Consider the following 26900-nt stretch of genomic DNA (forward strand, 5'->3'; position numbering starts at 1 on the left):
AGGTTTGCTGAAGTCACAGATTCTGTGACTTCCGCGACCTCCGTGACCAAATCGTACCCTTAGCTATAACACAGAGACGTTTTCTGTAATTAAAAGGGAGAGAAAAATGCACACTGAGCGAGACCCTCACTTAACTAGCAACAGACTTGTTTGCTGGGTGGAGGAGATGGAGAAGGAGACACTATTACATGTAGGAATGTACTTATTTTTAATACTTTGAGGTAACAGTTTTAAGCTTTGTGATTTAAGTTTCTCACTAGTTTAGTGATATATTATAGATCCTGCTGCCCGCAGAGGTTGAGCCAGGAAGCCTGCTGCTGCCAATCTTCTGTATTATCACCTTGACTCTTTTTTTGGTGTGTCTGTGTGGGCGGGGAGACAAATAGTACCTCTGTTTTTTCATAGCCTGATCTTCAGTCACCTGTGCATAAGGATGTCCCTACCAGCAGGTAACATTGCAGGAGAATGTTAGAGAAATGTTTGCTGTACGGGGAACTCACAGCAAAAAAGGTTTTCTTTTCTGAAAAACCATTATAAAGATGATCTCCAGACATATATGCATAAATTTATACATGATTAATTATAGTTAAAATTAAATTACCGTGTACTGCTGATTTCTCATCAACATGATATCTTTTGGCAAAAAAAGACAGAGCTAAGCTCCCTTCATAATTCAATTAATGATACTCTGTATTTTTTGCTGCTAAATAATACAATCATAGAAATGTTGGCTGGAAGGGATCTTGAGAAGTCATCAAGTGAAGCCCACTGTGCTGAGACAGGACCAAGTATACCTACACCATCCCTGACAGGTGTTTGACCACCGTGTCCTTAAAAATCTCCAATGATGGGGATTCCACAGCCCAGAGGGAAGAAAAAGCATGATAAAAGGGGGAGACGTTGGCCATGCTCTCTCTCTCTTCCACCTACATCTAAAGACACCACCACCAAGTGACTGAAGTGCTGATCAAAGAGGAGAGCCTGGCTGAAGGGCAACCAGCCAGCTTGTGGTGAGAAGCATCTAAGTTTGTAAGGGCACTGAAAATGTTAATATCAGCTTAGAATGTGTTTTGCTTTGATTTCATTTGACCAAATCTGACTTGTGCTTTGACTTATAATCACTTAAAATCTATCTTTTGCAGTTAATAAATTTGTTTATTCTCCCTGAAGCAGTGTGTTTGATTTGAAGCATGTCAGAGACTCCCCTTGGGATAACAAGCCTGGTACATATCGATTTCTTTGTTAAATTGATGAACTCATATAAGCTTGCTCCAGTGGGCATAACTGGACACTGCAAGACGGAGGTTCCTAGGGTTGTGTCTGGGACTGGAGATATTGGCTAATATCATTCGGTTGCACAATCCAAGCAGTTTACATGCTAGAGGCTGTGTGTGAACAGTCCAGAAATGGGGGTTCTCACAGCAGAGCAGGGTAAGGCTGGTTCCCAGAGTCGACGATTGGAGTGACCTAGCAGATCACCAGTCCGGATAACACCAGGGGAACGTCACAACATCATGATAGGGGTCTACTATAGACCACCAAATCAGAAAAAGGAGGTGGATGAGGAACAAACAACAAATATCCAAAAACCACCTGGAAAAAAATCTAAAATAATTGCTATAATGTTTGCAGATGACAGAAAAATTGGTGGAGTGGTAAATAACGGTGAGGACAGCTAACTTATTTGGAGTCACCTGAATCAGTCTGTAAGTTGGGCACAGACAAAAAACATGCATTTTAGCTAGATTCAAGGTCATACATGTAGAAGCAAAGAATGTAGGTCATAGTTACAGCATGGGGAACTGTATCCTGGAGAGCAGTGACTCTGAAGAGCACTTGGGGATTCTGGTGAATGACCAGCTGAACATGAGTCCCCAGTGTGATGCTATGGCTAACAGTTTTATGTAATCCTTTGATGCATAATCAGAGGAATATCGAATAGGACCAAAGAGGTGATATTTCCTCTGTTTATGATATTGATGAGACCATTACTGCAATATTGTGCTTTAATAAGGATGTCGAAAAATTTGAGGGGGTTCATTAGAGATCCACCAGAATGAGTTAAGATCTGGAAAGCTGCCTTTCACTGACAGACTTAAGAAGCTCAATCTATTTAGCTTATTGTTGTGGGGCAAGCATGTCCCTCTTGGGTCAGGGTCGGTATAGCCCCAAGGCTGAATCCACCCGCCCACCCTTAGCCTTGGGGTGGTGCGACCTAGAGGCCAAAGTCAGTATGGCTGTCCTCTCCCTTAGGGTTGTGTGGCTCAATGGCCAGAGTCCCTGTAGTTGCCCTCTCCCACCAGGCTGCACGGCCTAATAACCAGAGTCAATATAGTTGCCCTCCCCATTGGCCATCAGACCACCCAGCCCCAAAAGAGAGAAGTGGGCTGACACCTAGGGGTAGGTGGCAGCTGGGACCCAGGTCCCCCTGCTCCACCGGGTCCCAGCCCAGGGTCCTGTCAGTGGTGAGAGTATTTGCCACTGAGTCAGTGGGGATCTGATCAAAACACACTGCCGTCACTTGGCCCAATGGCTTGTCCTCCCCTGGGCCACTTCCTACCCTGTCTCTCGAAGCAGTGGTCTGGGCATCTCTGGGGTCTCCGGGTTCCTCGGTGTGTGTAGCTTCTGATGGCTCCAACCTCCCTTGGGCGTCTGTAGGCCTCTGGGTATCTGCCTGGGTCTCTGCATCTCTGGCTCCCGCAATTTCAGGATTCAGCAGCTCCCAGACTGGAGCCTGCAATGTGCATCCTCCCTCCTTGGCAGTCAGCCCTGACTGAGGTTAGCTGCTCCCTTTTATACCTGGGTTCCAGCTGGAGCATGCCCAGCAGGGCCGAGGGGGCACGGCCTCCTCCACCCGCGGAGTAGGATTAACCCCTGCTGAACCCGTGCAGGGCATGCATGCCCCGTCTCATTTATCAAAGAGAAAGTTCAGAAATGGTTTGATCATGCTGTATAAGTACCTACACAGGAAGAAGATATCTGATGCCAGAGCGCTCTTTAACCTATCAGACAAAGGCATAATGAGATCCAATGTCTGGAAGTTGAAGCTAGCCAAATTCAAACTTGAAACTCGTCACAAATTTCTAACAATAAGAGTAATTAATCATTGGACAACTTACACGGGATGTGTTGGAGTCTCCGTCCCTGGAAGTCTTTTGCGCATTAGGCCAGGTCTACACTACAGAGTTTTATCTGCCTAGCTATGTCTGTCAGAAAGTGTGAAAAATCACTCCTAACTGACATAGCTATGCTGGTAAATCCCCCCCATGTAGATATTGCTTATATTGACAAAAGAGTCCTTTCGATGGCATAGCTTATGTCATTCGGGGAGATGGTTTAAGTATACTGGCAAAAGAGTTCTTTTTGCTGGTATAGTCTGCATCTCAACTAGGAGACTTTGCTGGTATAGCTGTATTGGCTTTGTAGTGTAGTCTAGCACGGATTAGACAGCTTTCTAAAAAATATGCTGAAGCTCAACCAGAAGTTATAGCCTATGTAGGAATTTGAATTAGATGATTATAAGGGTCCCTTCTGATCTGAAAATGTATTAATTGTTAAATATTTACTTATTTGTAAGAGAATTAAAACAATTATTTTGTAATTCTATATTGTGAATAGAAAGTTAAGATGCATTTTTGTTTAAGAAATTACATATTTGCAAGTTATATTTCTATGAGTGCATTGTTGCTGGAAGAACCTTCCAGAAGCACCTATCAATAGTTCATAATTGACCACATTTCATATACATTTGTTTGGTGTTGTTATAGTTCTAAGGTTTCTGACATTGACCATCACAGTGAGGAGTATAAGAAGCTGAAACAGGAGTTGGAGAGAAAACTCCAAGAAGTGGAAGGAGAACTGGCTTTGCAGAAACAGGTACAGAAGTCTATAGAAAACAACTTTGTATTAAACGAGCCACAGTAGGTGTAATTTCTACTTTACCGTCCATCCATTCTCATGGCAGAATTGTGCATTATAGATGAATGCTCTGGGTAGGTGTAGTTATCTGATATCTGTTCAGGCAGTCCTTTTTAGCTCTAATGTTAAAATTAATGTAAAATGTGCAATGGGCAGCACTGCATGTTGCTTTATAGGAATAGGTGTCATGTGGTATTTGCATACTTGCAGTTGCTTTACTTACTAGTCTGGCAGCCTCCCCTTGGGAAGAATTGGTAAGATTATGTTTAGTAAACTGAGATGGTGTAAGATTCTTGTATATGGGGATACAGCTAGCACACTGGACTAAATTGGCTAACCTTGAAATTCCAGGAAAGGTCAGCTTCTATAAATCAGAAGCAGCTTTAGGCAGGCATATAGGCTAAATAAACACATTAACATGTGCCAGCATGCCGTACTTCTCTGATTTCAAGACCTTCTCCTCCCACTTTTTATGCCATTGTTAACACACAATTGTCTGCTGCTATTAATACTCAATCATTTCATAATGTGAGAATACTTAGCAATGGAGTTTGTTTGAGCCCTAGTGGTGTCACCCGATTGAGGGTGTCTCACTACCCATATATTGCAAAAACAACATTTTTTAGAATAATTTATACTCATTTCACCTTTTTAAAAAAAATTTATTTAGGACGTTTCAAGTTTACAAATCATTGCAATGTAAATATCAGAAACAAAATGATAATCATTATAACAGTGAGCTTATTTTTTTAGCAAAATATGCAGTAATATAATAATCAAATCTCTCTATTTAACGGGGTTACCTTGACAGGATTATTGGCCTGCTGGATGGTGGGAAGCAGGAGATATGACATATTTGGATTTTCATAAGGCTTTTGACACAAGCCTTATGAAAATCAAAATTTATCTTATTTACTGCTTTGACACAATCCCATATTATGTTCTCATAAGAAAACTAGGGAAATGTGGTCTAGATTCAGTTATTATACGGTGGGTGAACAACTGGCTGAAAGACTATGCTCAAAGAGTAGTTATCAATGGTTCGCTGTCAAACTGGGAGGGAGTAACTTGTGAGGTTTTGCAGTGGGTCAGTCCTGGGTCTGGTACAATTCAGTATTTTCATTAATTACTTGGATATGGAATGGAAAGTATGTTTATAAAATTTGCAGAAGACACCAAGCTGGGAGGGGTGCAAGCATTTTGGAGGACAGAATTAGAATTCAAAAAACCCTTAAATTGGAGAATTGGTCTGAATTCAACAAGATGAAATTTAATAAAGATAAGTGCCAAGTACTTCACTTAAGCAGGAAAAAAATCAAATGCCCAACTACAAAATGGGGAATAACTGGCTAGGTGTGGGTCCTGCACCTGGGACCCCAGGCATGGGGCCAGGAGCAGAGCCCTGGGCATGGTGCCGGCAGTAGCCAGGACCACAGGACCCCAGGTGGGGTCAGGAGCGGAGCCCCATGCACAGGGCTGGTAGTGCTGGAACCCTGGGCGCAGGGCCAGCGGCCAGGACTCCGCACAATGCTCCCTTGGTTCCCATGCTTACCACCCCAGCCCTCTCCCAGGGCTGGCTGTAACCCTTTCAGGCCCGGAGCAGGTGACCACCCTGCTACAAGCTCCGGTTGTATTTGTGCCAAATTTTCTGAAGATTTAGATTTTTCTGGTAGTATTCATAGCTCAAGTAACTAGAATATCATCTAATTTATTCAAGAATAGAAAAAATGGTCACACTTTAATATCAAGTTGCTTTTATAAAATATTAATAAATGATAAATATGCGTTTTAATAAATTGTTATAGATTATTATGAAGTCCAATAGGTCACTAGATTGTGTATAACCATTTGTAGCTCCTTTACTGATATGACTATAACCATCTATAACACACACTATTCATGTCTGTTAAAATTTGTAACATTTATTATCCCTTTATAAACTATTTATAAATGGAACATTAATACATAGTATGACCAAAAAAATTGTACTGAAATAATTTATTCTGTGTTTTCGCAACTTGTAGTCTGCATGATTTATTGTCATTAGTACTTGAGATTATTGCTTGTTTTTTGACAATTCATATGTCTAGAAGGAAAAGCCCACAGTACTGGCAGAAACAGCACATTCTTAGATCCATATGAGGGTATAGTTTATTTCAGTGTTCCAGTAAGATTTAAATAAAATTCACATTTTCTTGTCAAAAGTTATAGGTTGCATAGTTGGATAAATATTTATTATAAAGGAATATGACTTTAATATATGTACATTTTTAGTTAAGAAATACATTTGGCAATTTCATCTTTTCTGCAACTGTGGATTGCTTTGACTTTAATACAACATGGAAGATGCCATTTTAGGTAACACAGGAGCCTTCTTTACACTGAGCTTTTTCTTTAAATTCCCCATTGTTGATGTAGTATTGGCATAGCTCCACTGATGCAAGCAATGGTGAGAGAATTACTGTATACCAGACACAATGTTTAAGCCAGTATGTTGTCTAACTCTCCACAGAGCAAACCTAGATGAGACAGGTTTCAGAGTAGCAGCCGTGTTAGTCTGTATCCACAAAATGCTAGATGAGACGGTGGTTAAGACACAGTGGTTAAAACCCTGTGGTAGCTGACATATGGTCTATATTAGGATTCCCATTGTTGTTCCCATCCGTGGAATTGCATTAGAGGTAGCAATAATGGGAAGTTTTAAGTGTATGTCTTTCTTTATGCGCTTATTAACGCATTCCCTGTAATCCATTGCAGGAGCTGCTAGTGGAATTTGATGCAGAAATTAAAAAGAGAGAACATGCATTTCAGCGTCAGGCAGATGAAATGAGTAATTTAGTTCTTTCTCATGAACTCAAGGTAATTTTGTCTTTAAGCTATACTTTCATTTTGTCTACAAAATAAATACAATTTACACAGGAAGGAATTCCAAACTGTTCCTTCCTGGGTTCTCAAGCGTTTTTTTTTTTTTTTTTGCACTTGGGTGGTGGCAGCATCTACCCATCCAAGGTCAGAGAGGAGCTGTGACCGTGGGAGTTTAATACCAACCTGGAGTTGCCAGTATTAATTTTTAAAATCTTGCGGGCCCCCAGCTTCTTCACTCGAAGTGCCAGAGTGGGGAATCAGCCTTGACAGTGCATAATGGTAGTGCTGACCTAAATATGTGCATTTCAACATCTGTTCATGTTAAGTTTATTTTTTGAATGCCACCAGTGTGCTAAGTGCTGTGTAAATAGAGGAAGACACTCTGTCTATAGCTCAAAGATCTTTTCTAAGTCAAATATAGACAACACAATTCAGATACAAATAATATATTTGATAATGATGCAAACTTTAGGCAGTTAAGGGAGATTTTTTTCATTAATGAGGCACATTGCTGAGGTAACTAGATCATTGTTGAAAAGCTTTTCAAAGAAGGGAATTTTAAGTTGTGATCCGAAGGAAAAATGGTAGGTCATTTTAATACCCAAAAGAGGCCTAGGGTTAGCAAGGAAGATAAATGAGAGGAAAGGATACAGAATGAGTTTTTGGGAGGTGTATAAAAGGGAGAGGGTGAATGGAAAGAAATGAGAGTGGAGGTTGAACTCATAGCGCGGGTTTTCAAACGAACTCAGTGTTAGCCTGGGGCTAATCCCAATCAACGTACCAAACGCTTCTGAAAATCTCACCCATACAGATTTATTCTAGTATTTTATTGCATTGAACTATTTTATAAGTAGTAAAATTAGACCAAGCAAGTGTTTTGACTTTTTAAAAAATTCCTAACTAAAAAAAATCAAAATCAAAGAGCGGAGTATTGTGCCTGGCTGGGAAGAAAAAGAACTCTTTCTGGAGTAGGAATACATTTTCATGATCCAGTCCTGAGGCAGGAATTGTAATCTCTTCTGATTTCAAAAAGGGTAGGAGAAGAGGCGGGAGGTAGAGTTTTAGCACTCTGATATGATTTTGTTGTTCTTGAGATATTATGAGTTTATCTTGATAGGCTGATTATATGTGGTGGGGATTACAACCTCCCTGCTGTCGCCAGGAGCATAGTGAAATAGTTCTGTTATGCCCTTCATATTACTTTCTAATTTTGTTTCCTCCTTTGAAAGGTGAAGTTGTTGACCAGAGAACTGGAGGCTCTGAAAGAGGCTGGGATGAAAGCTGCAGAATCATTGCAAATAGCAGAAACTACTAATTTGAAGTTGGAGAAAGAGGCCAAATGCAAGGATTGGGAACTTAAAGATCTTGCAGCTGTGAAAGATGCTCAGTACTGTACAACTCTAGTTATGATTAAGAGCAACTACTTTTGGATTCACCCTTCCCTTCTTTTTCTTCCACCCTCTTTTATAATCTCAGCAGCTTCATACCTCTTGTATAAACAATCACCTACTCTAATAGTACATACTATCATATTCACAACAGAAGGAAATGTCCATTGATCCGAGTGCTCACTAGAGTGTCTCTGGGTAGTGTGGGTTTTAGACCAGTTCTGCTGCATTCTTTATTTGGTGTAAAAATTTTTAAATTTTCTTCGTTTTTATAAAGTATTTATAAACACTGTGTTATGATTCAAGCATGCAATGTATGTTTGAGCATTATCTCAGTCTCTCCTGAGGTCACCTTTTCCAAGTGACAGGTCTATACCTGCACTTCTTTCAGAGTGGAACCCTATGGTTCACCCCACTTTGTCGCCAGGTTACAGTACATCCTGTTTCACCAACTGTACTTACCTCCAACAGGCCCTTCTGGATTCAGGCCTGCTATATGCTTCCCCCACAAGGACCTCTGACCAGCTGGTAAACCCACCGATAGAAAACAGCTTACTCAAAACAAAACAGAGTATGGTTTACTTATTCATAGGAACTTCATGAACAGAGAGAACAGGATTAAAAATAACAAAAGTTTATATGCATATTGTCTTCCCTAAGCTTGGCCCTCCCTTGCCAGTTCAGGTCGGACTGCACTTATTCCTCGTGCCCCAACATCTGGGGACTGTGTTACTTTAGACCCTCCATCCTTCTTCCTCTCTCCGGACCTAGGTTTTTAACTGCTTTCAAGTTCTTTGTTGAACGTTCCTGCCTGGGCTTTCCCCCTCCCCTTTGGAGCTACCAACCTGCTTGCTGATCAGAGCATGGTGGGGGTGAATTTTCAAAGGAATCGATACTTGTGTTATATTAAGTATTGGGATTAGGGTTAGCTACATTTGTTGTCTGCCTTTCTGTAGTCCTACAGAGCCCCGTAGAACTGAGTTAACCCTTAGACTTCCGTATATCTATCACCCATTCATAATCAAACAAATGGAGTTTCCTATAATCATCATAAAAATATTACAGATTGGTCCCTCATTTTTTACACACTGTTATGTGGAAACTTGGTGTAGATTATCACATTTTTACTGACATTTTTACTTTCATAAACTTCTTAAACCAGCTGTTTGTCAGGGCTTCTAAACTCTGTAGGTTGTGCATGAATTTAAGGGGCAAAGTACTTTGACACAGACAGGTTTACATCTGCAGGAGAGCGAATGGGGAGATATAAAGATATAGGGGATCCGGTACTGAAAGGACTACATTAGCAGGTGAGGAAATGAGGAGAGGTGATGGCTATTCTCTGGCTCACCTGCTGGGACATGAGTGGGGGGAAAAAGCAAAAGATTGGGCATGAGTTCTTCTATTCTCTATCTCCCTGCAGGGACACAGTTGGCTGATTAGATGCAACACTTCCCTTCCTTGGCCTTTCAGTGTACTTCTCTATAACAGGGTGGCAGTGCCTTCCATTGACTTATCCTAACAGGTGTGGATCTCTGAATGGAAATGCTGAGTGATTCCTGATGACTCATTTTGGAAGGTGTGGCTTGTTAACTCCACCCGAGCTATAGAGAGCCAGGGAAGGTCGGTGGGAGTGGCTCTATGATCAGTAGAGAGAAAGAACCAGGATCTCGGATGAGAGAGTGTAGTCTAAATCCCAAATAAAATTGCCTGTCAAGGATCTTATACCATGTCCATCACAGTCGTAGTCTTGCAAGACTCATAGTGAAGCAAGTTTGTCATGTGCTCATGAAAACTAAGGATTCTATAGTTTTTGTCCTTTCTTTGAATTTTCTTAATCACACCGACATTAAGGATGTGCCACTGCTGTGGTGGGAAGAAAAAATGCTGCCACTTGTAAGAACCATAGAAATGTAGGGCTGGAAGGGACCTTGAGTGGTCGTCAAATGCAGCCGCCTGCGCTGTGGCAGGACCAAGTAAATCTAGACCATCCCAAACAGATGTTTTTCCAGCTTGTTCTTAAAAACTACCAGTGAGGGCGATTCCACACCTCCCTTGGAAGCTTATTCTACAGCTTAACTATCCTTATAGTTAGAAAGATTTCTTTAAAATCTAATTTAAATCTCCCTGGCTGCAGATTAAGTGCATTAGTTCTTGTCTTACAGTCAGTGGACAAGGAGAATAATTGCTCACAGTCCTTTTTATAACAGCCCTTCAAATATTTTAAGACTGCTATCAGGTTCCCCTCAGTCTTCTTTTCTTTAGACTAAACGTGCCCAGTTTTATAACTTTTCCTCATAGGTCAGATTTTTCTAAACCTCTTATAATTTTTATTGCTCTCTTATGGACTTTCCAATTTGTCCATCTTTCCTAAAGTGTGGTGCCCAGAACTGGACACAGTACTCCAGCTGAAGCCTCGTCAGTGCCAAGTAGAGCTGAACAATTACCTTGCATGTCTCATATATGACACTCCAGTTAGAACAGTCTAGAATGATATTAGCCTTTTTCTCAGCTGCTGTTGATTCATATTCAATTTGTGATCCACTGTAACCCCTGATCATTTTCAGCAGTACTACCACCTAACCCATTATTCCTCATTTTGTAGTTATTCATTTGATTTTTCCTGTCTGAGTGAAGTGTTTGGGACTTATCTTTATTGAATTTCATCTTGTTGAATTCAGACCAATTCTCCAGTTTGTCAAGGTTGTTTTGAATTTTAATCCTGTCCTCCAGTGTGCACCCCTTCCCAGCTAAGTGTTATCTGCAAACTTTATAATCATACTTTCCATTCCATTATCTGAGTCATTAATGAAAATATTGAATAGTACCAGACCCAGGACTGATCCCTTTTGGGGCCTCAATAGATACACTGTCCCAGTTTGACAGTGAACCATTGAGTACGGTCTTTCAACCAGTTGTTCACGCACCTTATAGTAATATCATCTAGACCACATTTTCTTAGTTTGCTTATGAGAACGTCACGTGGGACTGTGTCAAAACCTTTACTAAAATCAAGATATATCATGTCTACTGCTATCCCCCATCTGCTAGCCCAGTAAACCTGTCAAAGAAGGAAATTAGGTGGGTTGGCATGATTTGTTCTTGCTTGACAATCCATGTTGGCTATTCCTTGTAAACGTATTATCCTCTAGGTGCTTACAAGTTAATTTTTTAATAATTTGTTCCAGTATCTTTCCATGTGTCAAAGTTAGGCTGACTAGTCTACAATTCCCCAGATGCTCTTTCTTCCTCTTTTTAAAGATAGGTACTATGTTTGCCCTTTTCAAGTCCTCTGAGACCTCACTCGTTCTCCATGAGTAAGGCTGCGTGTCTGTCACGGAGGTCACAGAAGTCATGGATTCCGTGACTTTCTGTGATCTCCGTGACTTTTGCAGAGGCCAGTGCGGCTGACTTCGGGGCTGCTCGAGCAGATCAGGCAGCCCTGGAGCCAGCCACAACGGCCAGTGCTGGGGCAGTTTGGGTGTGGGAGGGAGCTCAGGGTTGGGGTGCAGGGTGGCATTTACTTGGGGGGGCTCCCTGGAAGCGGCCGGCATGACCCTGAAGCTCCTAGACGGAGAGGCCTAGATGGAGGCTGTGGTTCCCGGCCAAAGGGAGCTGCGAAGCTGGAGCTTATGGCAGGGGCAGCGCAGGGAGCTCCCTGGCCTTCCCTCCCCCTTGGAGCTGCAGGAACATGCCAGTCGGAGCTGGGTAGGGAGCTTGCCAGCCCCGCCAACCCTCCCCACCCCCGGAACCAGCGGGGGTCCTGTGCCATGTGCCGCCGCCTGCCCCCACAGCACCAGCGGGGGTCCTGTGCCACCCCCCCCTGCACCCACAGTGTCCCGTGACTCCCTCCCCCCCCCCGAACCCACGGCCCCCTGGCCCAAGTTTTAGTTAGGGGTGTATAGTACAAGTCATGGACAGGTCATGGGCTGTGAATTTTTGTTTACTGCCCGTGACCTGTCCATGACTTTTATTAAAAATACCTGTGACTAAAACGTAGCCTTATCCATGAGTTCTTGAAGATCATTGCTAATGTTTCCGAGATTGCTTCAGCTAGTTCTTTAAGTACTCTGGAATACATTTCATGAGGCCCTGCTAACCTGAATATATCTGACTTATCTAAATATTTTTAAACTGTTCTTTCTCGACTTTGGTTTGTGCTCCTTTTCCATTGTTGTTAATATTAATTGTGTTGAGTATCTGGTCACCATTAACCTTTTTATTGAAGACCAAAGCAAAACCGACATTAAAAACTTCAGCCTTCCTGATAAAAAGAAAAGGAGTACTTGTGGCACCTTAGAGACTAACCAATTTATTTGAGCATAAGCTTTTGTGAGCTACAGCTCACTTCATCGGATGTCATTGGTTATTAGCTTTACTTCCCTGCTAAGCAGAGGACCTACACTTCCCTTCATCTTTCTCTGGCTCATAATGTATTTCAAGAAGCTCTTCTTATTGCCTTTTATGTCCTTGCTAGGTGTAACTAATTTTGTGCCTTAACTTTCCTGCTGTTGTCCCTACATAAAATCATAGAACTGGAAAGGACCTTGAGAGGTCACCTAGTCCAGTCCCCTGCACTCGTGGCAGGACTAATTATCTAGACCATTGCTGACAGGTGTTTGTCTAAAAAACCTCCTCTTAAAAATCTCCAGTGATGGAGATTCCACAACCTTCCTAGGCAATTTATTCCAGTGCTTAACCACCCTGACAGTTAGGAAGTATTTCCTAATCTCCAACCTAAACCTCCCTTGCTGCAATTTAAGCCCATTGCTTCTTGTCCTATCCTCAGAGGTTAAGAAAAACAATTTTTCTCCCTCCTCCTTGTAACATATTTGAAAACTGTTATCATGTCCCCTTTCAGTCTTCTCTTTTCCAGACTAAACAAACCCAGTTTTTTCAATCTTCCTTCATAGGTCATGTTTTCTAGACCTTTAATCATTTTTGTTGCTCTTCTCTGGACTCTCTTCAATTTGTCCACATCCTTCCTGAAATGTGGCTCCCAGAACTGGACACAATACTCCAGTTGAGGCCTAATCAGAGCAGAGTACAGCGGAAGAATTACTTCTCGTGTCTTGCTTATAACACTCCTGCTAATACATCCCAGAATGATGTTCGCTTTTTTTGCAACAGCGTTACACTGTTGACTCATATTTTAGCTTGTGGTCCACTATGACCACCAGACCCCTTTCCGCAGTACTCCTTCCTAGGCAGTCATTTCCCATGTGTGCATCTGATTGTTCCTACCTAAATGGAATACTTTGCATTTGTCCTTATTGAATTTCATCCTATCTACTTCAGACCATTTCTGAATTGTTGTGCCTTTATTTCTGAAGGAGAAGCTCAAGAGTAGACACCCCAACTCCTTAGGGAGGAATGGGGAAGCTCTATAGCTCACAAGGACTGGAGAGGATACTGTCATTTCTCCTGCTAGAATTGCTGAGGGAGCCACTAAATCAAAGAGCAAGGGCCTCTGGTGCGTGGGGTGAGACCTGAAGATGCTGTGGCTGCTTGTTCCTCTGTAAAGGAGGAAGTGAAGGGTGCATGTGTACCAATGGCCAGTAGTAGGAGCACAAGACAGGAGCTCTGGTGGTTGGCAGCTGGTTGGGGATAATGAATACAGTTAAGTGAGGAGGCAGCTGTGGGGAGTACCATGAATAAATCTGCTTTTTAGGAGAAAGCAATCAGTTTACATTTTCAATATTTTTTTTTAACAAAAAGGGCTGGGGTTTTCCTGTACACTTGGCAAAGTGCTTAAGCCAGCCTCAATTAAAAGAATAACCAAGGGCCAGATCCTGCAAACAGTTATACATGTGTAATTTTACTCACTTGACTTTAATGGGACTACTGATGCAAGTAAAGTTTCACATGTACCGCAGAGACTGCAGGAATGGGGCCAAATTGTGTAACTGAAAAGTTAATCACCTAACCTTACCCAAAATACTCAGAGGCACCAGTTCTTGTTAACTATAGGATAAACCAAATTTAGAGTTTCTAAGCCAAGCCATTTTAAAACAATGACATTAATTTAAAAATCATTTTACAAAAAGAGAAGTGCGTCTGATTTCTTTTCAAGCTGTTGTATCTCATTAGCTCCTGTTGTAATGGGCTCCCTTCACACGGTCTGGCTCTCAAACACCTCAGTGAAGAACATGGTATAAATATATAAATAGAGAGAGACTGTATGTCCTTTTAAATTCACTGTCATTTTTTTATGGACAGGATCTCCTAAATGTACCTTTTTATTTTCTTTTTAGAAGATCATTGCTTTGACTTCAAATGGAATTGATTAAGCCAACTGCCCCAGCTTCTTTCTTGCTTCAGTTCCCATCTTAGCTACTCGTCGTCTCACTTTATTCATAGAAAACAAATTCAAACATTCCTTTTGCTTTGCCTCACTTTTTGTCTAATTCAAGTTCTTACAAATCACTATAATTCTCAGTCCCTTCTTGTTACTCTCTCATTTTTACTTCTCTCTGAAAGCAATAAACTCTCGTACCACATGCCCATTCTCAAATATCTAACCACCTTTCAACCTTGTTCTAAATTCTGTCCATTGTCCACTTTCTGACTTCATCCCTCCTTTCCTGGCCATTTAATATTTGACCTTTTTCTGGTTTCATTTTCTTATTCTGAGTTGCTTAATCCCCACCATCTTCCTTCCTTGCTGTAACTAAGCATAACAATTTCAGTTACAAAATTGATACATCTTATTTCTTCCTTTCCCAATGTTTGCTAATTTAGGATACAGGATTTAGAATGGAAACTTCATTTAGTATACCTGACCTGGCAAAAAGAAGAGGAAACATTTCAGAGAAAGTAAGTATTTCTGATATATAACATTGCATTTCTCAGTATTACATGTTTGTTTAAGGAAGCATTATTTCACTGTGTGACATCAGCCTGTATCAAAGTTCTATCTTAACAAATAGATTCCATGTAGATCAATTCCTGAGGGTTTCAGTATTCATTTGTAACTACTTCAGTTACTCATATGATTCCTTATTCAGTTCTGAGGTTTCCTATCATCAATAAGTACGACTGTGTAATATCTGTGGAACACCTGACTCAGCAGAATGTTTTTGCCACGTCTTTTCTCCTACATTTTAGCCAGACCTTCTCTGCCTCTCTTTAAGTGTATTCTTCTTTTGGTGTTCAAGTAGTGAAGACTGGTAAATGAAATGATGATGAAAACTGGATTATTCAGCTTGCAAGAGAAGTTCTCCTTCGAGTGCTTGCTCACGTTGATTCCATTCTAGGTGTGTGCATGCCCACGTGCACAGTTGTCATAGACTTTTGCTTTAGCAGTATCCGTAGGGTTGGCTGTGATGCCCCCTTGAGTGCCGCACTCATGCATCAGTATATCAGGTGTGGCCGTTTCTACGCCCTCTTGGTTCCTTCTTACTGCCCGTGGTGGTTGGTCGGAGCACCTCTCTCCCTTGCTTTGCAAGTGGTCAGCGGTTTCTTTACTCTTCGAACTTTGTGTTCCAGCTGTAAATAGTTTTGCTTTATTGTAGATTAGTTAGTAAGTAGCTGTTAGGTACTATAGTTAGTCAGTTAGGGTCCTGGCAGGGACTTTGCCCCAGGCAGGGCTGCCCCAGTCCCTGGGTTTTAAGCCCTGTGCTGACTGTAATAGGCCTGTGCCTGTTAGTGACCCGCATGGCAGCTGTCTGAAGTGCCTGGAGGAATCCCACGTGAAAGAACAGTGTCGCATCTGTAAGAACTTTCGTCCCAGGTCACAAAAAGAACGTGACATTCGCTTGAGGGCCCTCCACATGGAGGCTGCTCTTTGCCCAGCCTCAGAGCTGGCCCAGCCGAACGCAGTGCCCAGCACTTTGGTCTGGGTGCATAGCGCACCCCCGGCACTGGGCTGTACCCGGCATTGGTCCCTTTCACTGGTGTCCAAGAAGAAGACCAAGAAGCGGGACCCAGCACTGAGCAAGTCGGACCAAGGGGCATTGGGCAAAGGACACTGCTCGGGCCACCTGCCCATACCAAAGCTGCAAGGGGACATGTCCTTGAGGGGACCTACCATAGAATCATAGAATATCAGGGTTGGAAGGGACCTCAGGAGGTCATCTAGTCCAACCCCCTGCTCAAAGCAGGACCAATCCCCAATCAAATCATCCCAGCCAGGGCTTTGTCAAGCCTGACCTTAAAAACTTCCAAGGAAGGAGATTCCACCACCTCCCTAGGTAACGCATTCCAGTGTTTCACCACCCTCCTAGTGAAAAAGTTTACCCTCCTAAGGGATCTGCCACCGACTCCGGGGAGTGGTAGGGGACTCAGACGGATGGCGCAGTCAACACCTTCTCAGCTCCCAGCACCCAGAGAGCAAAGGACTCTCCCACTGCAGCCAGCTCTGCGTGCGGCGATGGACCCGACAAAGGCTCCCTATGAGAACAAGCCAGCCGTGAAAGCCTCCCAGAAGGCGAGTGGGTGACGTTGGTTTCTGGAGCTGAGGCAGAGCAGTTTGTCACCACCATAGGTGGCAGGTGGCGGACGCTTTGGGGAGGCTGGTCCGCCGGCCCTGCCCCTTCTGCCCCCCCACCCCCGCACACACCAGAGCCCCGACCCCCGTAAAAGGAAAAGCCCTGAGGGGCCCTGTCATAAATATAAAGGAAAGGGTAACCACCTTTCTGTATACAGTGCTATAAAATCCCTCCTGGCCAGAGGCAAAATCCTTTCACCTGTAAAGGGTTAAGAAGCTAAGGTAACCCCACTGGCACCTGACCCAAAATGGCCAATGAGGGGACAAGATTCTTTCAAATCTGGAGGGGGGGGGGAACAAAGGGTTTGGGCTGTCTGTGTGATGCTTTTGCCAGGAACAGATCAGGAATGCAAGCCTTACAACTCCTGTAAAGTTAGTAAGTAATCTAACTAGAAAATGCGTTAGATTTTCTTTTGTTAATGCTTGTAAAATAAACTGTGCTGGAGGGAATGTGTATTCCTGTTTTTGTGTCTTTTGTAACTTAAGGTTTTGCCTAGAGGGATTCTCTGTGTTTTGAATCTGATTACCCTGTAAGGTATTTACCATCCTGATTTTACAGAGGTGATTCTTTTACCTTTTCTTTAATTAAAATTCTTCTTTTAAGAACCTGATTGATATTTCATTGTTCTTAAGATCCAAGAGTTTGAGTCTGTGTTCACCTGTACCAATTGGTGAGGATTATTATCAAGCCTTCCCCAGAAAAGAGGATGTAGGGCTTGGGGGGGATATTTTTGGGGAAGACGTCTCCAAGTGGTCTCTTTCCCAAGGCCCCAACTACACCCCAAGGAACACTCCAGACACCTTATTGTCCCACCACACCGTTCTCCAGCAACCCACCTCGCCCCAGTGACCAGTCAGCTGGGCGATGTTTTAAATGTAACAAGCCGGAGCATGTAAAGGCCAACTGCCCCAAGAACCCCAACAGACTACAGATCCTTGCACCAGAATCACACCAGAGGCCCTCAGAGCGGAGGGAAACTGAGTGTGTGGGCAGGAAGAAGGTCACAGCGTGGAGGGACACCGGAGCACAAGTGTCAGCTATCCACGCTTCCTTAGTGGACCCCAATTTAATCGACCCAGAGGTCCAAGTGACGATTCAACCCTTCAAGTCAAACTCTTTTGACTTGCCTACAGCCGAGTTGCCGGTCCATTACAAGGGCTGGTCAGGAACGTGGACTTTTGCAGTCTGTGATGATTATCCCATCCCCATGCTGTTGGGGGAAGACTTGGCGAATCATGTGAAGCTAGTCAAGAGGGTGGGAATGATCACCCGCAGCCAGGCTAAGCAAGCTGTCACACCTAGCTCTGTTCCGGAAACTTCTACCAGGACCCGGTCAGAGGTGATGGAACCGGACCCCATACCAACATCTGCAACAGCAGTAGTGGATCCAGTCACAGAGACCCAGACAGAGCCAGTCCCAGAACTGGAACCGGCAGAACAACCAGCACCAGAACCATTGCCAGCACTGAATCCAGTACTTGCAACCCCAATACCTGAGGGCCCCACCGAACCTGCACCAGCAGCAGCAGATAACCCTACATAAGAGGCTCAGCCGGAGCCTGAACCCCAACATAGTGCATCAGCGGAGAGCGGTTCACAGTCAACAGAAACAGCCCCATCACCCGCATCGCTTCCAGAGGGACCAAGCCCAGGTCCACAATCCAATGAGGAACTGGTGTCTCCAGTATCAAGGGAACAGTTCCAGACCAAACAGGAAGCAAATGAAAGCCTCCAGAGAGCTTGGATGGCGTCATGGAGCAACCTACCGCCTCTCAGCTCTTCTAATCGATCCAGGTTTGTTGTAGAAAGAGGACTTTTACACAAGGAAACTCTTTCTGGTGGACACCAGGAAGACTGGCATCCTCAGAGACAGTTGGTAGTTCCAACTAAGTACCGGGTAAAGCTCTAAGCTTAGCTCATGATCATCCTAGTGGCCATGCTGGGGTGAACAGAACCAAAGACATTTGTGAAAGTCGTTCACTGGGAGGGAATGGGCAAGGATGTTTCTACCTATGTCCGGTCTTGTGAGGTGTGCCAAAGAGTGGGAAAACCCCAAGACCAGGTCAAAATCCCTCTCCAGCCACTCCCCATCATTGAGGTTCCATCTCAGCGAGTAGCTGTGGATATTCTGGGTCCTTTTCCGAAAAAGACACCCAGAGGAAAGCAGTACATACTGACTTTCATGGATTTTGACACTCAATGGCAGGAAGCAGTAGCTCTAAGCAACGCCAGGGCTAAAAGTGTGTGCCAGGCAGTAGCTGACATTTTTGCCAGGGTAGGTTGGCCCTTCGACATCCTTACAGATGGAGGAACTAATTTCCTGGCAGGAACTATGGAAAGCCTTTGGGAGCTCATGGGGTAAATCACTTGGTTGCCACCTGTTACCACCATCAAACAAATGGCCTGGTGGAGAAGTTTAATGGAACCTTTGGGGGCCATGATACGTAAATTCATAAATGTGCACTCCAATGATTGGGACCTAGTGTTGCAGCAGTTGCTTTTTGCCTACAGAGCTGTACCACACCCCAGCTTAGAGTTTTCACCATTTGAACTTGTATATGGCTGCGAGGTTAAGGGGCCATTACAGTTGGTGAAGCAGCAATGGGAGGGGTTTACACCTTCTCCAGGAACTAACATTCTGGACTTTGTAATCAACCTACAAAATGCCCTCCGAACCTCTTTAGCACTTGCTAAAGAAAACCTAAAAGATGCTCAAAAAGAGCAAAAAGCCTGGTATGATAAACATGCCAGAGAGCGGTCCTTCAAAGTAGGGGACCAGGTCATGGTCTTAAAGGCGCTCCAGGCCCATAAAATGGAAGCATCGTGGGAAGGGCCATTCACAGTCCAAGAGCACCTGGGAGCTGTTAATTATCGCATAGCATTCCCCACCTCAAACCGAAAGCCTAAGGTGTACCACATTAATTCTCTAAAGCTCTTTATTCCAGAGAATTGAAGGTTTGTCGGTTTATAGCCCAGGGAGGAGATGATGCTGAGTGGCCTGAAGGTGTCTACTACGAAGGGAAAAGTGATGGTGGCATGGAAGAGGTGAACCTCTCCATGACCCTTGGGCGTATGGAGGGACAGCAGATCAAGGAGCTGTGCACTAGCTACGCGCCGACATTCTCAGCCACCCCAGGACTGACTGAATGGTCATACCACTCCATTGACACAGGTAATGCTCACCCAATTAAAGCCCAACGTTACCGGGTGTCTCCTCAAGCTAAAACTGCTATAGAACGGGAGATCCAGGATATGCTACAGATGGGTATAATCCGCCCCCTTGGCAGTGCATGGGCATCTCCAGTGGTTCTAGTTCCCAAACCAGATGGGGAGATACGTTTTTGCGTGGACTACCATAAACTAAATGCTGTAACTCGCCCAGATAACTATCCAGTGCCATGCACAGATGAACTATTGGAGAAACTGGGACGGGCCCAGTTCATCTCTACCTTGGACTTAACAAAGGGGTACTGGCAGGTATCGCTAGATGAATCCGCCACGGAAAGGTCAGCCTTCATCACACATGTCAGGCTGTATGAATTTAATGTGCTCCCTTTTGGGCTGCGGAATGCACCTGCCACCTTCCAAAAACTTGTAGATGGTCTCCTAGCGGGTTTGGGAGAATATGCAGTCGCCTACCCTGACAATGTGGCCATATTTTCGGATTCCTGGGCAGAACACCTGGAACATCTACAAAAAGTCTTCGAGTGCATAAGGGAGGCAGGACTAACTGTTAAGGCTAAGAAGTGTCAAATAGGCCTAAACAGAGTGACTTACCTTGGACACCAGGTGGGTCAAGGAACTATCAACTCCCTACAGGCCAAAGTGGATGCTATCCAAAAGTGGCCTGTCCCAAGTCAAAGAAACAGGTCCAATCCTTCTAAGGCCAGGCGATTTGTACTGTAATACAGCCAAATTGCTGCCCCACTGACAGACCTAACCAAAAAGAAACAGCCAAATTCAGTTCAGTGAACTGAAGAGTGTCAGAAGGCCTTTAACCAGCTTAAAGCGACACTCATATCTGACCCTGTGCTAAGGGCCCCATACTTTGACAAACCGTTCCTAGTAACCATAGATGCGTCCGAGTGTGGTGTGGGAGCAGTCTTAATGCAGGAAGGACCGAATCAAGAGTTCCATCCTGTCGTGATTCTCAGCAAGAAGCTGTCTGAGAGGGAAAGCCACTGGTCAATCAGTGAAAAGGAATGTTACACCATTGTCTACGCTCTGGAAAAGCTACGCCCATATGTTTGGGGACGGTGTTTCCACCTGCAAACCTATCATGCTGCGCTACCGTGGCTTCATACCGCCAAAGGAAATAACAAAAAACTTATTCGGTGGAGTTTAGCTCTCCAAGATTTTGATTTCGACATACAACACATTTCAGGAGCTTCTAACAAAGTGGCTGATGCATTCTCCCGTAAAAGTTTCCCAGAATTAGCTGGCCTATAATACCCGCTGCCCATGGTCGCCACACCCCTGGTCTCCGCATTAGCCCAGGTCACCGGTTCACCGCCACAAGTCGCTAGTACCGTGCTCCCAGTCTCTGCCCTCATGCCAAGTCTCACCCAGAGGGAAGTGCCAGTCACCGTACAGTTGGCACTGGTCATCTTTGTGCTGATGATCACCATCACCGAGACCTCGGGGATGCTCCCCAATATGGCATCACTCCCCCTATTCCTGGCACCAGTTTGACTATTCGAGGCATTGGTCACCCACAGCGGCAGTTAGCCACCAGACTCAGGTGTCAATGGCCCTGCCCTGGTCACTGGAGGAGATTTTCTAAATGTCAGAAAAACCAGGAAGTACAAAGTTAAGGTACATGCCACCACTGGATGCGATCCAGAGGCTAGCCAGAGTTGGAGGAGGGGCCTGGCTTGGAGGAGGGGGAGACTGGTGGAAAAGGGGGGGTCCAACTGGGGGTGTGCAGTGGGGGCTTGGGGTATGGTTCAGTGTGCAATAAAGCATTGAAATATGTGCTTAATTTTAAGCATGAGTAGTCCCACTGTTGTCAAATGGGCTATTTTACATACTTAAGGGTAAGCACATGCTTAAGTGCTTTGCTGAATGGCTGCTAAACTCAAAATTATATAACATATTTTTGTCATTTTACTCCAGATTGCTTGGCTCCTTTGAATAGTATCGTTCTTTGTTGAAGAAAATATGTAATCTGTCCCATGGAAAGATGAGTTTGATGCTAATGGTTTTAATACTTGTTCCAAGAGCTTTGACTTTTTAGTTCTCCAGATATTCACAAACAGAAGTGATACAAATATTTGTCAGTCCCTCTGATACACACAAGTTTACTCTGTACTTTGTATCAGTTAGGGGTATGTGTGTCTTCATTTTAAATCTTGGACTTGAGGGAAAAACCCAAACAAACAATGGCCTTATTTTGCATATTTATGTTTCTAGACATGAGGTGCTAGATCGCTTTGCCAAGGAAAAGGATGCAGTACTAGTTTCAGTGAAAGAAGTCCATGCTGAGCAAATACAGAAGTGGGAAAATCAGATAAGAGAACTACAAATACGTCATGAAACTTTGGAAATGGAGCTGCATAGAAGGGAATGGAGGCATGCAGATTGCTTGAGAGGGAAAGACGCTGTTATTGAAAAGTGAGTGTGATTTGATTCATCTTAGTTCACTAAAATACAAGTGAAGATAGAATTCAGAATATCTTACATGAGCAGTGTTGTGTTTCATTACTTATATGAATCAAAAAGTGTACAATTATTTAATTAAGATTGCTTTAAATACTAGGTGCGGTATCTGACCAAAGGTGAGTATTTATAGCATTTTGGGGAAAAAATGTTTATGAGAGTAGAACCAGTGGAAAAAATGTATTTTTGCTATTACCAACATAAAAAGTTAAGACTTTTTTAAACCTCTCTATTGTTGAAAGTGAGAGGTTGTTGAAGGTAAAATATGGAATGGATATAGTGCTTAGGTTGGACTGCTATAGTCTGGTAAAATCTGTTTTGATTTGGCTAAATTATAACAGTTTAGAAATTGTACTACTCTCATGTGAACTAATATTTTTAAAAACAATAAGGGGTTTAGGATTTGGGGGTTTTTTGTTTGTATTTTTAGTAATATTTTCCCAGCTTTATAATGCCAAAATGGCTGCATTGTGCATGTGTCTGCAAGGATGTTTTGTTGTTACATTTAGTATGGTACTTTTAAAAACTGGAAGAAATCCTGTTTTATTGAGCAGCTAAATGAAAAGAGAATGAGCAGGGACTCTGAGGGAGCCCTCCCTTGCTGCATACCATATTAAAAGTGCCACATGAAATAAGGCAGGTCTCTGGAGGACCCCTTTCTCATTCATTGCACAAAAGTCAACTAGGTATGACTCTGCAGGATACTTTGCATTGCTGAGTTATGTGCAGGCGTGCTGGAACAATTTGTATAGTGGGGGTGCTGAGAGCCATAGAACCAAACTGTAAACCCTGTATATGATGGAAACCACTTCAAGCCAGGGGCTGCAGCAGCACCCCTAGTGCCAGCACCTATGATTATATACATACATAGAATTACTCCTGAGGGAATTCTGCCCCCCAAAAATAAAATTTATGCACCCAATATTTTAAAATTCTGCAAAATTCAGCAAATTGTATTTGTCAATAAATAAATGTGGCTCCAGCATGCAGTGGGGAGCACAGGCCACTGGCTGCATTGAGGTGGGAAATCTCTCTGAAGCTCCCACCTCCCCTGGTACAGGGACTCAGCAGTGAGGCTGCACCTGACTCTGACACAGTGCAAGGGCTGGGCCTGCCCCAGAAACACCCTGTGGCCCTGGCCCTCTGTGCCAGGTGCACCAGGTGTGGGTGGGCAGGCTCAGGCCAGCAGGATCCAAGTGTGGAGGGGCTTAGTATGGGAGGATCCAGGTGTGGGATGAGAGGTTTCTGTGGGAGGCAGTCTGGGTGTGGACGGCTCGGTGGAAGATCTGGATGCGCTCGTTGGGGGGTTCCGGAGCAGGGGCAATGGGACTCTGCAGGGGATCCAGGTGAAGGTGATTGGGGCTCAGGAGGGGGGTCTGGGAGTGGGGGGCTCAGTGGGGGATTCCAGTTGCTGGGGGATTGGGGGTTGATGGGGTGGGGGTCCAGGTTCAGCTGGTTGGGGCTTAGAGGGTGGGTATCTGGGTGTGGCAGGCTTGTCGGGGGGATCCAGGTGTAGGGAGGTAGGGCTTGTCAGGGTGAGGGTTCGATGGCCTGCTTAACGGGGGAGCCCCAGCTGCTGCTGAGGGGACGCTGCATGCTGGACTCCTGCTTCCCCCCGTGATTCCCCTATACCCTTTTCTTCCCCATCTCATCCCCCTCTCCCACTGCCTCTTCCCTCACCCCCTCGACCCCCCTTCCCTCATTTCCCCCGATCCACCTTATCCACCCCCACAGCGGGCACTTACTGTTGCACAGAAAACAGGAGGGCTCCCCGCACACAGAACGGGAACATGACTGGCACTAAGACCCAGGAGGTGGCATTCAGCTGCAGAGTCAGCGGAGGCCAGACGCAGTCCCTTTCAGTAGGGCAGCTCTGTGCTTGCAGAAATGAGGGAGGGTAGTGGCATGTAACCTCGTGTGCTCCCTTATGTCTCACCTCTGTTTAGGGGGAGAAATCCCTCTCAAAAAATTGCACCCGTGGTTGTCCCCCCGCCCCCGCATGGCTTCCCTTTGCTTCCATGCCGTTTTCTGCAGGGAAGCACGGGAATTCTGCGCGGGGGCGGGGGGATATTTTCTGCAGGCACACAGTGCTGCAGAATTTCCTCAGGAGTAACAGAATGCACCTCTTGTCCAGGACAAAGCTTTCTAGTGATGCTTAGAAAATAGTTCAACAATATTTTCTTTATTTTTTCTGTTTTTTCTTTATAAAAGAAAGTAATATTTTATTTGAACTTCTTGTGTTAAAAGAACATAAAAGTTACAAATTGAAGTACTCCTGAGACAGGAGATGTCAAAGTTAAGATTGCATGTGCATCATTATTTCTGTCCTCTTGTTTGTATGCATAAGCCTGTACTGCATGTCTAAATATTGCACATTCTTTCTGTACATCTTTAAGATACAGTTTTTCCTATCCATCACAGCTAAAACTCTCTTCCAGGTTTTTATCTTGCATCTTGATTGCAACATCTTTTTCTATGGCCTTGACGAATGAAACCTTGCCCTGCCCATATCCATTCAGAATGATGCTGCAAAGATGATTTTCCTAGCCTGTTGCTTTAGCCATGTGTAATCATGCCTTAGTGGGTCACAACTGAGGATGCCAAATTTAGGATGAAACTGCTGAGAAATAGGGCAAATGCAACCTAAAACTGGTGGTTATTCTTTTATAAAATATACCAAACCAGCCACAAAAGTAAACTCCTGTTTTACCACACTGGCTAACAAGAAAACATAAAGGCAGTTTCCTCAGGTATTCCAGTTGTTATACCACCACCAAAAACACTGGATTCAGAGATGAGTGGTTCTTTACAACCAGTCTCATCAAATAATAGGTGCTCCTGATCCCAAAGGACCAGCCACACGTCCAGGTCAATATATAATTTAGATCTTACCCAAAAATCATGCTGCTGCCGATCCTTTAGTATCTAAAATCTAAAGGCTTATTTATAAAAAGAAAGAAAGAAAGATGAGAGTTAAAATTGGTTAAAGGAATCAATAACATACAGTAATGGCAAAGTTCTTGGTTCAGGCTTGTAGCAGTGATGGAATAAACTGCTGGCTTGAGTCTCTGGAGTACATCCACAGCTTGGATGGGTCATTCAGTCCTTTGTTCAGAGTTTCAGTTTGTAGCAAGGTTCCTCCAGAGGTAAGAAGCAGGATTGAAGACAAAGTGGAGATGTTTCCATGGCCTTTTATAGCTTTTGCCATGTGGAGGGCATCCCATTGTTCTAACTGTGGAAAATTACAGTAACAAGATGGAGTTTGGAGACACATGGGCAAGCCACATGTTCATGCCCAATTTCCCTCAGTCATTGCAGGAAGCCATTACCTACACTCCAGACAACACGTGTCTCCCATGGTCCATTGTCAACCAAGTGTTTCTTGATGAGCCACTTAATTCGAATAGTCCCTCCAAAATGTGCTGGGCATTACCTTGTGAGCATTACCCCAGGAGCAAACATTTGAAATCCAAGTACAGAGCCAATACTTATAACTTCAAATACAAAAGTGATACATGCATACAGATAGCATAGTCATGACCAGCAAATCATAACCTTTTCATAGACACCTCACTTGATAACCTTTGCACAAGATTTGCTGCAAATATATAACAGTGGTTACAATGATCTATGTGGTCATATTTTAATCAGATAACGTCACACCATGTCACCCCTTTCTTTGCATCCCTCCATTGACTCTCTCCTCTCTATTGCATCAAATATAAGCTACTTGTCATCACTTTCAAGCCCCTTAACCACTTATCCCCACCCTACCTATCATCTCTCATTCAGTATTAAAAGGTCAATGCCTGCCACAATGTCAGCCTCCATCGCCTGAAATGATAGCTCTGAGACATGTGAACTTATCTGTTCATCTCAGTGGGTATTTTCTTTCCCCTCTCCCCAGTGTCAGTGATTGAGAGCTTGGGATGTGCACCAAACATTCCCATTCTTAGGTCCTCACCCTGATCTCAGCACTGGGTGTTGGTGCATGCTCCCAGCATGACTTTTTTCAGCTCTCCACCCAGAGAGGGTCATGCTGTCCTGCGAATGGCTGGACTCCATGATTAAAAATAGCTCCTGGCTCTCAGGGAGAATGGATTCCCATTCTCCTCCTCCTCTTCTTCATCCAGAATGTTCCCCTTGTTGCCTGAGGTGGCCCGGGACTCAGACTCATTGTAGAAGCGGTATATCTGTGGTGCAGAACCAGAACGACTCTTCGCCTCCCTTGTCTTCTGGTAAGCCTGCCGAATTTCTTTGATTTTCACATGGCACTGCTGCATGCCCCTGTTGTAGCCCTTCTCCCCCATACCCCTAGTGACCTTTTCGTAGATGTCTGTGTTTGGCTAGATCAGAGCTGTCCCTGCACAGATTCTTCTCCCCTCAGACCAATTAAATCCACCACCTTCTGTGCACTCCAGTCTGGAGCACATTTGGAGCATGAAGTTGCCATGATCAGCTGGACTGGTGAGCTCTCCACGCTGATCAAACAGGAAATGGGAATTCAAAAGTTCCCATGGCTTTAACAGGGGAGGAACTGTTTCCTGTGCACCTGGCTACTGTGTGGCGGAGTTGAAAATGA

The 26900-nt window shown here is 44.0% G+C and overlaps 1 protein-coding gene across 4 annotated transcripts in view; it reads left to right on the forward strand.

Annotated features, from left to right (window-relative positions):
- CCDC57 (coiled-coil domain containing 57) overlaps nt 1-26900 on the forward strand; it is a 130267-nt gene that overhangs the window by 15671 nt on the left and 87696 nt on the right. For all 4 annotated transcript variants that reach the window (XM_043528986.1, XM_037914593.2, XM_043528985.1 and 1 more), the window contains exons 3-7: nt 3768-3876; nt 6676-6777; nt 8013-8170; nt 14913-14987; nt 22073-22273. In XM_043528986.1, coding sequence (XP_043384921.1) covers nt 3768-3876; nt 6676-6777; nt 8013-8170; nt 14913-14987; nt 22073-22273 — 645 coding nt within the window. The remainder of the gene's footprint in view (nt 1-3767; nt 3877-6675; nt 6778-8012; nt 8171-14912; nt 14988-22072; nt 22274-26900) is intronic.

The sequence above is a fragment of the Chelonia mydas genome, chromosome 14 (genome assembly GCF_015237465.2).
Source record: "Chelonia mydas isolate rCheMyd1 chromosome 14, rCheMyd1.pri.v2, whole genome shotgun sequence".
Lineage (NCBI taxonomy): Eukaryota > Metazoa > Chordata > Testudines > Cheloniidae > Chelonia > Chelonia mydas.